The 18594-nt window shown below is 32.6% G+C and overlaps 1 protein-coding gene across 7 annotated transcripts in view; it reads right to left on the bottom strand.

The window, feature by feature from the left end:
- Nucleotides 1-18594, bottom strand: part of PPP4R4 (protein phosphatase 4 regulatory subunit 4) — a 114200-nt gene that overhangs the window by 15217 nt on the left and 80389 nt on the right. For all 7 annotated transcript variants that reach the window (XR_010342105.1, XR_010342106.1, XR_010342104.1 and 4 more), the window contains 7 exons: nucleotides 17322-17363; nucleotides 16783-16857; nucleotides 11328-11397; nucleotides 10805-10891; nucleotides 10386-10479; nucleotides 9247-9317; nucleotides 838-985 (listed from right to left, as the gene is read on the bottom strand). Coding sequence is in view for 3 of the 7 variants with exons in the window: in XM_012458272.3 (XP_012313695.2) it covers nucleotides 838-985; nucleotides 9247-9317; nucleotides 10386-10479; nucleotides 10805-10891; nucleotides 11328-11397; nucleotides 16783-16857; nucleotides 17322-17363 (587 nt within the window). In the remaining 4 variants the exon portion in view is untranslated. The remainder of the gene's footprint in view (nucleotides 1-837; nucleotides 986-9246; nucleotides 9318-10385; nucleotides 10480-10804; nucleotides 10892-11327; nucleotides 11398-16782; nucleotides 16858-17321; nucleotides 17364-18594) is intronic.

The raw sequence follows: 18594 nt of genomic DNA, 5'->3' as shown, positions 1-18594 counted from the left end.
TCCCAGGTATTTCTTTATAGCAATGCAAAACAGCCTAAATCAGATCCTAAAAGTGACTCTGGCATAGAGTTTTTATAAAAGAATGCATTTTAAAAACTTTATTCAAAAATGCCCATGCATTCACAAACATATGTTTAAAAGAAAATCTAAATCTTGTTTAAAGTCTGTTCCAACCAGAAGGTTCAGGTGTCCTATATGAAATGGCTAACTTGTAACTATGGTTTGGGTATCCTGGCTGAATCATTTATGCCTTGATATAGTCTCTTACCATGGTGATTTTTATGGTACCCCTCTCTTAAATATTTAAGCTAAAAGACATGAATAGCACATTAAAAAGAACCATGGGGGAAAAGAACAGAGGCTCTTTATAACTTGAACTTCAAGACATAATATAGTTTGTAAATATCTCCAGTTTATTGGACTCGCAATTCTGGGTTCCATGCTGCCACTTATTTCTTAAGTGACATCAGCTGTACCCATCTTTCTGCACACTGGGTGATTAAATACTATATCTTTAAGCTAGGTGTTTAAAGGGATGTCTTCTTAGAGATAAATTACCTAAATGCAAACATTTCATAGAAAAAAAATAGATCTCAGATACTAGTGGGAGCCATTTAAATGTTTTCTGTTTCCCTAAGGTTACAAATGTCTTTGCCATATATAAGTCATTCTATATAAACATAACAGAGTCACATGTGACAATAATACCTTCTAATTTATAACATTTTCTCATTATAGACATTTTCTATTCTTTGAAAAGTACTTAAGTGGGAAGGAAAGTGTGTTGACAAAAAGAGTAGGATAATACACTCAGTCCAACATCACTTGATTACTTACAAGGTAGCCTTCCGTGGTTGTGTATCTTTACTTCCACTGCTCTTGGGATCAAGTGAGTTACCTGTCCCACGGGAAGTACTCGGTAAGGTAGTATTAGGAGAAAAGGAAGGTGGAACACTACTGGCATTACGAGTCCGGAATGAATCATCTGAAAGTAATACACATAAAGCCAGACATATCAAATATACTAAGAAAGAGGGTAACCAAAGAAAAGAAGAAAAGGTTAATGACAGCTGACTTTTTCACTTTTTAAATCAATTTTATGAGGGTATAATTTACATACAACAAAGAGCAAAAAGTTAAGGTTTTGACATATGTACACCCCCATGAAGATCACAACAATGAATATGTGAACACATCTATCACTATGAAGCAGTCCTTCATATCCCATCACAATCCTCCTCCTCCCTCTCCAAACCACTCCTGTCAACTATAAATCAGTTTGCATTGTCTAGAATTTTACATAAATGAAAACATACAGTATATACTCCTTTTTGTCTGGCTTCTTTCATTCAGCATAATTTTGAAATTCATTCTTATGTATCAATACTTTTTTCCTTTTTATTTCTGACTGGTATTATGCGAATATGTCAAAATTCGTTTATCCATAATATCTGTTGATAGACATTTCTATTTTTTCCAGTTTTTATACATTACAAATAAAGCTGCTATGAACACTCATGTACAAGTCTGTGTGTGGATATATGTTTTAGTTTCTTCTCAGTAAATGCCTAGAAGTGAAACTGCTGGGTCACATACTAAATATATATTTAACTTCATAAGAAACTACCAAATTGATGTCCACAATTTCTTTTCCTTCCTGACATTCTGCCAGGAACGTATGAGAATTTTGGAGAGTCCACATCCTCACACATACTTGATATTGTGTCTTTTTAGTTTTAGACATTCTAGCAGATGTGAAGTGGTATCTCTGTGGGTGCTTTTATTTTTTATTGCTTTTAAATTTCCATTTCCCTAATGATTGGGATGTTAAACATCTTTTCATGCACTTACTTGTGTAACTTTTGTTAAGTTCATGTTCAAATCTTTTCCCCATTTTAAAATTGGTTGCCTAATTTTTATAAAGACATCTTTGTATATTCTGGATACAAATCCTTTGTCTGGAATGTATACTATGAATATTTTCTCCAAATCTATGCCTTGCCTTTTAATTTTTAATGCTCTATTTCAAAGCCCAGATGCTTTAATTTTGATGAAGTCCAGTGTGTTAATATTTTTGTTTTATGGTCAAGATAATCTTTGTGTATTCCCAAATCACAAAGACTTTCTTCTATATTTTCTTTATGCTTAGGTTTATAATACATTTTGATGTATATATAATTTTGGGTATAGTGTGAGATAAGATTTGAGATTCACAGAAATGGAAAGTCAGGTACTGTATGTTTTCACTTATAAGTGAACATGTGGTCAGCTAAATAACGTGTACATGTGGTCATAGAATGGGGAATGCTCATCACTGGAGAATAGGAAGGGTGGGAATGTCAGAGAGGGTGAAGGATGAGAAATTACTTAATGTGTAAAATGTACACTATTAGGTTACACTAAAAGCCCAGACTTTACCACTATGTAATATATCCATGTAATAAAACTGTACTTGTATGCTTTAAATTTATACAAATTTTTAAAAGAATTAAGGTTCAGGGTTTGTTTTTGTTTTTGTTCCTTTAATATGGATATCCATTGATTCTAGCACCACTTTTTAAATATAATTTATTTTTTAGAACAGTTTTAAGTTTACAGCAAAATTGAGTAGAAGGTACAGAGATTTCGCATATCTCCCCACTCATACACAGCCTTCCAACTTCCATGTCTCCCAACAGTGGTACATTTGTTGCACTGATGAACCTACATTGACACATCATTATCACCCAAAGTCCACAGTTTACATTAGAGTTCACTCTTGATGGCATACATGCTATGGATTTGGACAATATAGAAATGAGTTTCTATCATTTTAGGATCATACAGAGCGTTTTCACTACCCTAAAAATTATCTGTGTATCACCTATTCATTTCTCCTTTCCCCCAACCCCCGACAACTACTTATCATTTTATTGTCTCCATAGTTTTATTTTTTCCAGGATGTCATGTAGTAGGAATGTTACCTTTTCAATTTGCTTCTTTCACTTAGTAGTATGTATTTAAGGTTCCTTCATGTTTTTTCATGGCCTGATGGATCATTTCATTTTAGCACTGCATAATATTCCATTGTCTGGATGTACCACAGTTTGTTTATTCATCTACTACTGAAGAACATCTTGTTTGCTCTCAAATTTTGGCAATTATGAATAAAGTTTATATAAACATTCATGTGCAGGGTTTTGTGTGAACATACGTTCTCACCTTCCGCGGATGAAGATCAAGGAGCATGACTGCTGTGTCACATAGCAAGAGTAAGTTTAGTTTTGTAAGAAACTACCAAACTGATGTTCCATAGTGTCTGCACCATTCTGTATTCCCACCAGCAATGAATAAGAGTTCCTGCTGCTTCACATCCTTACCAGGATTTGCTGTCGGCATTTTGGATTTTGACCATTCTAATAGGTGTATCGTGGGACTTCATTGTTTTAATTTGTATCAACCTTATGATATATGATGAACATCTTTACATATGCTTATTTTCCATCTACATATCTTCTTCAGTGAGGTATCTGGTCAAGTCTTTGTCCATTTTTTAATCAGGTTGTTAGTTTTCCTACCGTTAAGTTTTATAAGTTTTTTGTATATTTTAGATAAAAGTCCTTTATCAGATTATGTGTTTCGCAAATATTTTCTCCCAGTTGGTGGCTTGCATTCTCATTCTCTTGACAGTAGTTTTCAAATAGCAGTTTTCATTTTAATGAATTCCAGCTTATTCTTTATTTCATAGATTGTGCCTTTGACATGGTATTTAAAAATGTTATTACCATAAGCAAGGCCATCTAGATTTTCTCCTGTGTTATCTTCTAGGAATTTTATAGTTTTGCATTTTACATTTAGAACAGTGGCTCATTTTTGAATAATTTTTGTGAAAGATCTAATTTTTCTTTTTTTTTGGCATGCGGGTGTCTTATTGGTCCATCTGCATATGTTTGAAAAGACTATCTTTTCTCCATTGTATTGGCTTTGCTCCTTTGTTAAAGATCATGTGATTATACTTACATAGGTCTATTTCTGAGCTCCCTATTCTGTTCCTTCCATCTATTTGACTATTCTTTTGCTGATACCACACTGTCTTATTACTGTAGCTTTATAGTAAGTCTTGAAGTCAGGTAGTGTCAATCTTCCAGCTTTGTTCTTCATTATTATGTTGGCTATCCTAAGGCTTTTCTTCTCTAGGTAAACTTTGGAATCAGTTTGTTGATATCCACCAAATAGCTTGTTGGGATTTTGACTGAGACCGCATTGAGTTTATAGATCAAGTTGGGAAGAACTAACATCTTGACAATATTGAGTTTTTCTAGCAATCAACATGAGATATCTCATTCTTTATTTAGTTATTTGATTTCTCCCATCAGTTTTGTAGTTTTCCTTATATAGATCTTGTACATATTTTGTTAGAATTATGCCTAAGTATTTCACTTCTCTGAGTGCTAATGTAAATGGTATTGTGCTTTTAATTTTAAATTCCTACTTTTTCATTGCTGGAATATAGGACATATTGAACCTTGTACATTAACCTTATATTGACCTTCATATATTAACTTTATATTCTGCAGCCTTGCTGTAATCACTTCTTAGTTCCAGAAGTGTTTCTGTCAATTCTTGTGAATTTTCTACATAGATAACCATGTTATCTGTGACCAAACACAATTTGAGTTCTTCCTTCGAAAATCAGTATATCTTTTCTTTCCTTTTCTAGAACTTCCAGTATGATGGTAAAAAGGAATGGTGAGAGGAGGACATCCTTGTCTTGTCCCTGATCTTAGGGAGAAAGCTTCTAGTTCCTCACTACTGTGATGTCATCTGTAGATTTTTTTGTAGATATTCCTTAAAAGTTGAGGAAGTTCTCTATTCCTAGCTTACCGATGGTTTTCATCATGAATAGGCATTGGATTTTGTCAAATGTCTTTTCTTCAGGTATTACTATGATCATGTGATTTTTCTTCCTTAGACTGTTGGTGTGATGTATTACATGAACTGGGATAAATCCTACTCGGTTTTGGTGTGTAATTCTTTTATATATTGTTGGATTTGATTTACTAATATGTTTTGGTGATTTTTGCATTTGTGATCCTGAGAGATGTTGGTATGTAGTATTCTTTTCTTGGAATGACTTTGATTTTGGTAGTAGGGTAATGCTGACCTCACAGAATGAGTTAGGGTGTATTTGCGTTGCTTCTATCTTGTAAAAGAGACTGCAGATAATTAGTATAATTTATTCCCTAAATATTTGGCAGAATTTATCAGTGAACCCATCTGGGCTAGTTGTTTTCTGTTCTGGAAGATTATTAATTACTGATTCAATTATTTTAATAGATATAAGCCTATTCAGACTGTCTATTTCTTCTTGTGTGAGTTTTGAATTGTCTGTTTTCTTTTCCTTTTTCTTTTTTTTCTTTTCTTTTTTTTTTTTTTTTTTTTTTTTGAGATGGAGTCTCTCTCTGTCTTCCAGGCTGGAGTGCAGTGGCATGATCTTGGCTCACTGCAACCTCTGCCTCCTGGGTTCAAGTGATTCCCATCTCAGCTTCCTGAGTGGCTGAGACTACAGGTACATGCCACCATGCCCAGCTAATTTTTGTATTTTTAGTAGAGACGGGGTTTCACCATGTTGGTCAGGCTGGTCTTGAACTCCTGACCTCAGGTAAGCCACACGTCTCTGCCTCCCAAAGTTCTGGGATTACAGAGTGAGCCACCATGCCTGGATGAATTGTGTCTTTCAAGGAACTGGCCCATCCAACACCATTAAAAAAAATATTATTCTATCACCATTGATTTATCTTGAAGCCTTTGTTAAAATCAACTTATTATATATGACAACATAGAAAACAATGTCTTGATTTCCAGAATTTTATAGTAATTGTTGAAATCAAACTTACATTTAAGTTATACAGCTTTTTCTTTTTCAAAACTATTTTGGCTACACTGGGGTCCTTTTGCATTTCAATACAGATTTTTAGAATCAGCCTATAAGTTTCTTCAAAAAGACTACTAGAATTTTAATTAGAATTTCATTTAATATCTGGATCAATTTAGAAAAAAAAGTGACATTGGAACAATATTAAGTTTTTCAATCCATAAACATGTTATATCTCTCCATTTATTTAGGTCTTTAGCTTCTTTCAGTAATGTTTTAAAGTTTTTATGTATATCTAGCACATTTTGTTAAATCTGTCCCTGAGCATTTAGTGTTTTTGAAGATATTATAAATGATTTTTTTAAATAAACTGTCTTTTAGAATACTTTTGATTTACAGAAAAATTGAGAAGACAGAATAAGGAATTCTCATATATCCCTCACCCAATTTCCTCTATTATTAACACCTTATATAAGTATGCTATATTTATTATATTTAATGAACCAATACTGATACATTATTAACTAAAATCCATAGTAGTTGTTATTTTATCTAATAACAACTTTTTCTGTCTCAGGATCCCATCCAGAATACTACATCACATTTACTTGTTAGTTCTCCTTAGGCTCTGGCTGTGACAGTTCCTCAGACTTCTCTTAACAGTTTTGAGTGGTATAACTGATGACAGGCCAGAAGTCACCACACAACAAACAATGGATTCATGTTAAGTAAAAAGCATCCAATCTGGCATTCCAAAATATGACTCTGACCTTTCCTTACAGTTCCATCTAACACTACTCCTTTATATTCACTCCACACTCCAGCCAAACTAGTCAGCTGTTGCTCCCTGAAAACACCAACAATCATCTTTCGTTTATGACTGGTGCTATGAATGGAATGTTATTCTATACACATCTCTGCCTGTCAAAATCCTAGCATACCTTAAGGTTGATCTCAAATGACACAATCATCTTGAAGCCTGTTTTGAGTCCCACAATTAAATAAGATCTCTTCTCTATGCAAATACCTGACACATTTGTTAAAAGATATTCTGCTTCCATTTTCTCTTTATAGATGTGTTACTATATAGTAAATTTTTTCAGTTTCATTTTAAGTAATAAATAACAATAATAAGCACTTTTTTCTAACCAAGAACCCTAGGAGATATTTTATTCAACCTACAGTTCTCCCTCAACTAAAAATAATATTAAGATAGAATATTTTTCAAATATTTAAGTAAAATACCCTCATGATATAGTTTGGCTCTGTGTCCATACTCAAATATCACCTTAAACTGTAATAATCTCCACATGTCATGGGAGAGACCCAGTGGGAGGTAACTGAATCATGGGGATGGATTTTTCCCATGTAGTTCTTGTAACAGTGAGTAAGACTCACAAGATCTGGTGGTTTTATAAAAGGGCAGTTCCCCTGCACACACCCTCCTGCTTGCTGCCATGTAAGACATGTCTTGCTTCCCCTTTGCCTTCTGCTATGATTGTGAGGCATCTGCAGCCATGTGGAACTGTGAGTCAATTAAACTTCTTTCCTATATAAATTTCCCAGTCTTGGGTATGTCTTTATTAACAGCATGAGAACAGACTAATATACCTCATAAAATACATCATTTAAGACTTTGGATGTAAGTTTTAGAATCTGTGGACCATATCTACTCTCTTGGTTCTCAAGGTCACTTAAAAACTAGCAAAGTGAAAACTAAATAAATGCACATAATTAAAACTTTTAAAAACCACGTCTGAATCAATATTCCTAATGATCTTGACAAAGAAATTTCTTAACAAAAAATGTTACCAGATTATAAATAAATATGCTCACTTGCTCAATACAGCTAAGTGAAGAAGTGCCAAGAGGACAGGTGAGATCCATCCAAGTCTGAAGAACCCCTTATGAACATCTATAATTATCCGCACCATTACCTCAGGATCCCAACCAGAATACTACATCACATTTACTTGTTAGTTCTCCTTAGGTTTTGGCTGTGACAGTTTCTCAGCCACTCCATATTTTAAATAAAGTTCTTAAACTCCAAATGCTCCTTAGTATCTCCTAAAGAATTCACTGCTTTACTGGGCTGAAAGTAATCAATGGGTTTATTATATATAGTCCAAGATATGGGGAAAATTTTAGTTCGTCAACTTTCTGTTACCAAATTCTTAGCATAATCATAGTCTACCTTGGAGAACCACTCTATATACTGTACATGAATGTCAATGCTTTAATGCTAGATTTTCTGTTCCAGCAAATGAAACATTGTTTACAGAACAGCCAATGAGTATGTACATTCTTCATGAGAATTTTAAAAAAATAAAAAAAAAAGATGACAGAATACTCAAAATGCAACCTCAAAAGAAAATGTAACTAAGCTCTTAAAAATTTCAGATCTTTGAGCAGATTCACTATTATTTATACTAAAAAAATTATGATAGATTAATAGTAAAATTTTCAACCAATATTTCCAAGGCATAAAGTTAAAAACACACATTTAGCCACTAATAATTTCAGCAATATATTCTACATTATTAGTAGTATAATTCTATAATCTATTCTATAAACCAGAGGTCAGCAAATTACAGTCTGTGGGTCCAATCTAGCCCATGGCCTGTTTTTGTAAATAAAGTTTTATTGGAACACAGCCATTATTCATTATGTACTGTCTATGGCTGCTTTAACTCAGTAACAGCAGAGTTCAATAACTGTGACAGGGCTGGATACGGTGGCTCACACCTGTCATCCCAGCACTTTGGGAAGCCGAGGAGGACAGATCACAAGGTCAAGAGATCGAGACCATCCTGGCCAACGTGGTGAAACCCTCTCTCTACTAAAAATACAAATATTAGCTGGGCGTGGCAGCATGCCCTTGTTATTCCAGCTACTCGGGAGGCTGAAGCAGGAGAATCGCTTGAACCTGGGAGGCGGAGGTTGCAGTGAGCCGAGATCACGCCACTGCACTCCAGCCCAGGCGACAGAGAGAGACACAGTCTCAAAAAAAATAAAATAAAATAACTGTGACAGACCAATTTGGCTAAGAAAGCCTGTATGTTTACCCTCTGGCCTTTCAGAGAAATGTGCTGACCTCTGCCACAAACTTCTAAATACATAATACTGTAAATGTTTAGCTGTTCATCTAGATTTATAGTGAAGTCCTACTGTTTTTAACCTCCTTAAAAATCATTGCAAAATCTTTTTGTCTGTGCCTGAGTAAGCCTTCTATATTTTCTCAACTGATAAAGAAAAATTTAATTTCTTAGGGATATGATAAAGATATAAATTTAGGAAAACACTGTATCTAGTAGTAAAGAAATAATTCATTTAAGAAAAATTATGTTTTATTAAATTTAGCAAGTTTTTGAAGAACTTAGATTGCTACTTACCAGTTAGTGAAAGCACAGAAGTCTTTCCTAACCCTGAGACAGAAGCTGTATATCCTGTTGTAGAACTTTTACTAGAAAACAACATGATTTAGTTTAAAATACAAAAACATACTTCTTACAATCTCAGTCATCTAACACTTGCCTGTTTTACTCTTCTTTTTAATGCTTTTCTCTACTGATGAAACAGTTGTTGCTTTTATTACTCATTTGTTTTATTATACTCATGCCTCATAACACTTACTTTGTCTATAAATTAAAAACATTTCCTTAAACTTTTGCTTCATCAGAATTTCTTTGATGTTCAAGCAAGGCAGCTAAGATGGGTAAAAATTTTCTTGGAAATAAAACTTACCTTTAGTTATAATCTCTTTTTTCTACCTTGAGATCACTCTATTGGCTAGGTACTCTTGATGGATCTATTGATAATGCCCCAAAACACAGCTAAAATTCTGGAAGAAGCTATCTTTAACAAAAGAAAAATACTTTCTCCTGAAAGATGGCATTTATCTTGATAGACAAACGAATACTTTAAAAAATATTTGTTCTTTTAAACTTATTTTACATGTCAATTGACATATACTGTTTGTACAGCACATATAAAAAATCATGGTAATTTAATTTATATTGATTCTCTCCTAATCCTAACTGCTTGTAATTTTGTCTCCTGGGCTAAAGGGGAAGCCAGACATTCATCTATTGTCAGGACAATTCTGCTGTGATCACTTTATCATATGAACGTGTATGTGGCTCCTTTATAGACAGAAACAATATGAGTAGCAAATGGATGCCTATACATATTTAAAAAATGGGGCAAACTCATACCTATTAAAAGTTAAGTGGCATATGTGATATAGTACTACTTCCCTCATGAAATAATACACAGATTGATTCTATGATATTATTAAATAGTATCATGGCAGTATTCTTCCTAGAATGCCAGGATACCTATTTTTTGTGAAAATTGGTGGACATCTCTTATTTTTAAATATAACAATCCCTACAGAAGAATATTGACAAAATACTGGCCTATAAAAAAACTCAAAATTAATTTTGATTTTTATAAAATGTAAACTCATATATATGAAGATGTGAATAAAGATAAAAATTATGTTAAAAATTGAAGAGCTGAGAGATCATACCTAGCACATTTCTCTAAGTTGCCATATTTTGCATGAAAAGCTTGATTATTAAAAGACTGGCTTCGAATCAGTTTGGATTTCTTGATTTCTTTACCTAGAGTAATAAGCGGAAAAAAGGAAAATGTATTAAGTTCATCCTTAGCTGCCCCAACCTCCATTCCCTCCCCAACTACCATCACTTTTAGTAAAACACAGATGGCTTTAGCCTATTTTTTCTTAGTTTGAACTCACTGAAGTATCTCTTACTGATACTATCCATTAAGAACTACCAAATCAACTAATGATAGAAGGTGAAAGTGCTTTAGAATGAGATATTTTATCCTATTATATCTCATCTAATAGAGTGACATTGCCAGCAATTAATTTTTATAAAAGGAAGAAAAATTATTAAAAAGATATAAAAAGAAGTTATTTCTTACTTGTCGATGGGGTGACAGAAGAAGGTCCAGGAACAGAAATGGGGATGTTCTTGGGCAGACTTTGTGTTGTTGTCTTAGTGTCTCTACCTAAAATAAACTCTGTTTTAAATTCTGTAATTTGCTCTGAGTCCTTATTAATCTCCATAAATATACAAGACAACCCAGACAATATGGATCACTATCCCTAGCTAAGGAGTTTTCTTTTCCAAATATTCTTACTTTGTAATATTTACATATTTCAATCTTTGTTACTCAGTGATCAATTTCACAATCTTACAGCTGTTATCAAACTTTAATTTTTTTCTTTTGAAAGATCTGAACATCCACTCTGGTTCCTGTCTTTCATTCATGTATTCTTAACATCTGTACCACATTAAGCAGCCAGTTTTCAAACTGACTTTTGAAAAATGAAAGAAAGTAAAGCCATTTTCCATATAAATAAAAAATTCAGCATAGTGTTTCAGAATACCAGGATGCAACATTAATTTTGTAACTAAGTGGTGAAGACAGAAAAACTACTTACGTTTCTTTTCAAACATTTTATCACTCATGGGCCTTCCATCATTCTGTTGCTTTTCTTTCTCTAATTGTTCCTGTTATTAAGACAGTATCTGGTATTAAAGATACAACTTAAATAGGTTTAGAAAATTGTTCTGAGAAATTAAGCATTCAAGATTCAAATAAAGTTCATAAAAATGCCTAAAAGAAGTATTTTTTTTTCAATGCTAGTGTCTAAAAAATTCAGGGTCCTTGGGAGTTTGTCAAGCTAAAACAATGAGTTTGGTACCTTTGTAATAATGAGCCTTCATTTTCTAGAAGGTATTTACTAATTCTCCTTAGCAAAATACCACTACTTTGGTCATTTCCATTTCAGATTGGTAAATGGTTAAACAATATCTTTCTTTAAAAAGACTGAGAGAAAAGAATATGGTCTCAGATATTTTTAAATGCTTTATTTAAGTATAACATAGAGAAGCCAGGCGCAGTGGCTCACGCGTGTAATCCCAACACTTTGGGAGGCCGAGGTGGGTGGATCACCTGAGGTCAGGAGTTTGAAACCAACCTGGCCAACATGAGGAAGTTTCATTTATGAAATTAGCCAGGCATGGTGGTGCATGCCTGTAATCCCAGCTACTTGGGAGGCTGAGGCAGAAGAGTCGCTTCAACCCGTGAGGTGGAGGTTGCAGTGAGCTGAGATTGCACGACTGAACTCCAGACTGGGTGACAGAGTGAGACTCCATCTCAAAAAAGAAAAAAAAAAAATATATATATATATACACACACATATATATAAAATATTTCAAATAAGTATATATAAATGTTTATATATTATATATTTTATATATTTATTTGAAATATTTTATATATTTCATTATTATATAAAATATATATAGTGTACTTTTATATATAAATATATATAGCTCTTCAGATACATATATAAATATATGTATCTCTTTATATAGAGAGAAAGTACATAAATTATAAGTGTACAAATTCATAGCTCAATGAATTTTCCCAAAATAGACACACTTGTATAACCAGCTCCAATATCAAAAAACAAACCATTACCAAAACACAGGAGCCCATTATGCCAACAGAATAGGCAAGAAAATCAAGAAACACAGCAAGTTCTGAACAAACTTGGTATAACTGACATGCATAGAATACTACAGTATTCTCCTTGGCAAAATACCATTACTTTGGTCATTTCCATACAGTCAACAAGTGTGGAATAAACATTCTTTTCAAGTACATACATAAACTAAGGAAAAATATGGAGAAAATAAGATAAAGAATTTCCACATAGAAGTGGACTATATAAAAATATCAAATGGAAATTCTAAAACAGAAATAAAAAGCATAAAACTTCACTGGGTGGGATTAACAGAGTTATCCTTTTTCTACATATTTCCCTCAATTATCTTGATCATATTAATCACAGTTATCTTGAAGTCCTTGCCTACTAGCTGCTATATCAGAATTATTTGTGGGTATCTTTCTATTGTCTGTTTTTGTCTTGGGCTAGGTCATTTGGTCCTAAAATTTTTTGAGTCTTCCCTACAGCTTCTCCCACTGGCAATCCTGAATTCTAATCTTGTTTTGAAAGACTGCTGAAGTAATAAACTTTGCTTTTCAGAGGATTTCCCCTTTAAGCACACAAATTCTCAGCACAGAAATAGAAAATATAAAAAGAACCAAATGGAAATTTTAGAACTGAAAAATATTGGAAATAAAAAAAAAATCACTGGATAGGCTCAGCAGCTTAATGGAGGGGACAGGGAAAGAGTTGGTAACACTGAAGATACATCAAGAGAAATTATTCACATTGAGTAGCACAGAATGTTTTAAAAACTGAGAAAGAACAAAGCCTCATAAGTCTATGGACAATAATAAAAGATCTAATATATGTGCAATTAGTGACCCAGAAATAAGAGACAGAAAAATTGGAACAGAACATATATTTAAATAAACAATGACTAAATCTTCCCAAATTTCAGGAATTATATATGTTTACAGATTCAGTAAGATAAGCAAATCCAAATGGGATAAATTTCAAGCAAATAATGCCTAGACAACATCAAAAGCCAACTGCTAAAAATAAAAGATAAAAGAAAAAAATACTTGAAGTGTCCAGAGAAAAACAATGCTTCATACAGAAGCACCAACAATTCAAATAAGAGTAGATATTTTATCAGATGTTATAGGGGCCAGAAGACAGATAGAAACACATTATTACAATGCAGTAAGGAAAAGGCTGTCAACCCAGACTTCTATCCCCAGTGAAAATATCCTTCAGGAATGAAACAAAAATAAGATATCTTAGATAAAGAAAAAATAAGAGAAGTTGTCACCAGAAGACCTGCACTGCAAGATTTGGTAAAGAAAATTCTTCAGCCTGAAGGAAAAAAAAAATACCAGAGTAAAATTTAGATCTTAAGCAATGAATGAAAAGCACTGGAAGTGGTAAACATCTGAGTAAACATAAAAGTTTATACTCTTAAATTCTTCAAGATACATATGACAACTTAAAGCAAAATTACAACACTGTCTGGTGGGGTCTTCAATACAGACATAATTCATATGGCAACTGTAACATGAAGAATGGGTGTGGAGGGAGTAAAGAGATTTTTATTATTGTTAAGTGACATGAGATAATAACAACACTATGTAGACTGTAAAAGGTTAGGTATGGATATTAAAATCTCTAGAGAAACCAGCAAACAAATTCCAAAAAAAAGGAGAAAGGAAGAACACAAATCACTAGCACAACAATAAAATGGTTATCACCATAGATTAATACCATAATTAAAAGAAGAATATTATAAATAACTTCATGACAACAGATTTGTTTAAATAACATGTAAACTGGAGGGGGGGGAAGCAACTTACAGAACTGACAACAGAAGACACAGAAGATCTACATAATCTAATGTCTATTAAAGAAATAGAATCAATTATCAAAATACTTCCTGAAATGAAAACTCGAGGCTTAGATAACTTCACTAGTGAATTCTATAAAACACTCAAGGCAAAAATAAAACCAATTTATACAAACCTGGTCAGAAAATAGAGAAGGTGGGAATACCATCCATCTTGTTTTATGAGGCCAGAATAACATTAATACCAAATCTGATCCCAAAAATGACAAAAAGGGGAATTACAGGCCAATTTCACTGAATCTACGAACACAGATGCAAAATCCTTTAACAAAAACATTAGCCAAGAATTCAATAAAGAAAAAGGATAATAAACCATTGTCAAATAGAGTTTATATCCAAAATACAAGATTGGTTTAACATTTGAAAAATAAGTGTAATTCAGTGTATTAGCAGAATGAAGGAGAAAAGCCAAACATCATTTCTAGATATAACCAAATGCAACAACCATTCATAAAAAACTCTCAGCAAACTAGGAGTCAGAAGTAACTTCCTCAATCTGATAAAGGGCATCTACATAAAACCTACTTCTACCATCATACCTGATAATGAAAAACTGAATTGTTTCCCCCTAAGATCAGTAAAAAGACAAGGATGCCTACTTGTACCACTTTAGTTTTACTGGAAGTCCTGGACCTTGCAATAAGACAAAAGAAAGAAACAAAAGGCATAAATATTGAATAGAAAGAAGTAATCTTGCTGTATTTAAAGAAGATATAATGGCTTACATAGAAAATCTTAGTCATAGAAAATCTAAAAAACAATTTCTAGAACAAATAAACAAATTTAGAAAGTTTATAAGATGAAAGTTTTTAATGTATAAAAATCAACAGTATTCTTACCCTCCAGCAACAAAAAAACTGGAAAGTGAAATAAAAAATGTATAATTCTATCTATAATAATGCCAAAAACATAAAATACCTAGAAATAAATTCTAGACTTCATACCAAAATGCAAAGGGCCTAGACTGGCCAAAGCAATTTTAAAAAGGAACAAAGATGGAAAACTTACCCTACCAAACCTCAAAAACACTATAAAGTTACAGTGATCAAGACAGTTTGGTATTGCTTAAAAGATAAACTTATAAATAAGGGGAACAGAATAAAAGGAAGTCAAGAAATAAACACATATGTGTACAACTAATATTTTTTAAGGATGCTAAGGCAATTCAATGGGGAAAAGAAGGCTTGTTAACAAATGGTGCTGGAATAAGTGAATATTCCCATAAAAAAATTAACATATCTTATATAAAAATGTACTTGAAATGAATCATAAACCTAAATGTAAAACCTAAAACTAAAATTTTTTAAAGAAAACACAGGAAAAAGTCTATGATCTTGGGATAGACAAAGGATTCCTGGAGCAAAAAAGAACCATAAAAGAAAGAATTGATAAACTGGGTTTCAACAAAATTAAATATTTCTATTGTTCAAAAGACACCATTAATAAATGAAAAAATAAGCCTCAGACTCCAATAAAATACTCATAATATGTATATCTGCCAAGGAAATTATATTCAGAATGGATTAAAAGTTCTTACATCTCAATGATAATAATAAAAAGCCACTTAAAATTCTGAAAACAAACTTCATCAAATAAGAGATAAAGATGGCCAGTAAGCAAAGACAAGATGCTTGACATCTCTAGGCACCAAGAATATAAAAAGAGATTTAAAAAAACAATGAGATACCATTACATACCCCATAGTACGGCTGGTAACTAAAGTTTTTTACCATAGACAATGGGGATATAAAATGGTACAACCACTTGAAAACAGTTTTGTTTTTTGTTTTTGTTTTTTAAAGTTAACCAGGCCATACAATCCAGCCATTCTATTCCTAGGTATTTACCCAAGAGAAATGAAAACATGTCTACCCAAGGACTTCTTCACTAATGTTCAAAGCAACTATATTTGTCATATCCCCAAATTAGAAGTAAGCCAACTATACATAAAGAGGTTAATGGATAAGCAAATGGTGATATATCCATAATATAGACTAATACTCAGAAATAAAAAAGAACGGCTTCTTGACGCATAAAACAATATGGATGAATCACAAAGTAATTACGTTGGTAGAAAGATGCAGGACCAAAAATAGTATTAATACCCTAATATATTATTCCATTTATATAAATTATAGAAAATGCAAGCTAATCTACAGTGACAGAAACTAGATCACTGGTTGCTGGGGACTGGAGTAGAAGACATGGATTACAAAGGGGTAGAAATCTTTAAAGGAATAGAAACGTTTCATATTTTCACTGTGGTGATAGTTTTATAGATATGTCAAAACACTTTAAATATACATAGTTGTCAATTATACTTCAGTAGTTTTTTTAAAAGGCTCTCAAATATAGTTTTCTTTCTAGTTCATAAAAGAAGAGATTTCAAAAAACTGGGACTGCTCTTTAGTCATGTAAGAAGAAAACAACAGTAATGTGAAATGGTGAAATGGAAAGAAATGATTTTTTAAGTTTAATAACAAAACACCGTTAATATTCATCAGAAAAGCGTATATGTGTGCATATGAAAAAACATACCATTTCCAAAAGAAGTAGTTCTTCTCTTTCTTTCTCTTGATCCAACAAATCTTTCTCATAAAACTTTTTCTGAAACTGTTTAAAGTTTAAAATGAAATTGTAAAACATTAGTGATGAGTTTCTGCCAAGTTTAAAATATTCCTTTCAATGGAAGTGTTATGGTTTGGCTGTGTCCCCACCCAAATGTCACCTTGTAGCTCCCTTAATTCCCATGTGTTGTGGGAGGGACCTGGTGGGAGATGGCTGAATTATGGGGGTGAGTCTTTCTCATGCTGTTCTCATGACAGTGAATAAGTCTCACAAGATCTGATGATATTATAAGGGGAGTTTCCCTGCACAAGCTCTCTTTTAGCCTGCTGCCATCCACATAAGATGTGACTTGCTCCTCCTTGCCTTCTGCCATGATTGTGAGGTCTTTACAGCCATGTGGAACTGTGAGTCCAATTAAACCTCTTTCTTGTGTAAATTGACCAGTCTTGAGTGTCTTTATCAGCAGTGTAAAAATGGACTAACACCATAAAGGAAGAGAGTATACTTACAGCATCCATAGACATTTCCATTCTGTCCAACTCTAATACAGTCTATAAAAAAAGTTTCTTAAAATTATTCAAAAGTAATTAAATTAAAAGAACCAGTCATTTCTCACCAAGTTATTTTGCAGAGGGAGGTTCAAATAGGAGACATCTGCACTATGGGGAAGGCTAAGTTAGAAAATTCTAAAGTTTTGCCCAATTCTACACTGTACTTACAATCAACCTTTATACAATAATGGCAGGGTCAATTTTAACTTGAAAGTTTTTGACCTTAAGAAGACCAAGTCTATAGGCATATTTCAAATACCAAATTCATGCAATCTAACTCATTTCTAGTAAGTCCTAGTGCCAATCTTTTCTGAATTTTCAGAAACATACTGTAGCTTTTGAATTTTTAAAAAGTCTTTTAGCTATATATGAATGAAGCAAGCCATTATTTGGCTTAATAATCCTAGTTCCCTTCTCTCAATTTATTATATTTGTCTTTTGGAATATACTAGTTTGAAACAAATTATTCCAATCAAAACAATGGTCAATCTAACCCCAGGGTTCTGTCTCTGATAGAGTACAGTACTTTTAAAACTTATTCTACAAGAGTGATTCTAATGGCCAAAATAAAGTACATTTGGATATGCATAAATCCAAAGCTATCCATTATAAACATAAAATTTATTGAAAGCTTTTTCTGCTGAGATTTATGAAAAATTCATAATGTATGCCATGAAATACTCTCTTTCTAAATAAAGTTACTTCTCATATTACAAAACTGATGAAACTATTCCATTTTTATCCAAAAGTTTTGTGTAGCTTCCTGGGAGTTTTCCATACTAATATCTCATTATACTACAGAATTTCCATGGGACAAACTGACTTCATTACATGCAGCATACTTAAAATAAGAGCTGTACTCCAGAACAATCCACTGTAGACTAATAATCCATTAATTTAATTACATTATTGTTGCACCTGTATGGGGTTAGCTTATATTGTCTCTTGAATTAATAAATTATTCTGAAAAACTAACCCTCTCAAGTTTATTATTTTAACAAGTTAACTCTATTGCCTAAACTTTTATATTTAAATATTAAATAGTAAGGAAGGAACTATCTGATAAAAACGAGAGAGAGAGAGAGAGAGTATGTGTGTATGTATTTTTATATTTAAATGTACATCCAACTCTAGGTATTTCTGATTATATGAGTTGATGAAAGAAGAATTCACATTTCATTAAAACTATACTAATTAATACTGTCATTAAATCATTTAATTAAAAGATTCT

Source organism: Aotus nancymaae, unplaced genomic scaffold (assembly GCF_030222135.1).
Source record: "Aotus nancymaae isolate 86718 unplaced genomic scaffold, 86718_ANA_hifiasm-v0.15.2.pri h1tg000011l, whole genome shotgun sequence".
Classification (NCBI taxonomy): Eukaryota; Metazoa; Chordata; class Mammalia; order Primates; family Aotidae; genus Aotus; species Aotus nancymaae.
This window is presented reverse-complemented; position numbering and strand designations above follow the sequence as displayed.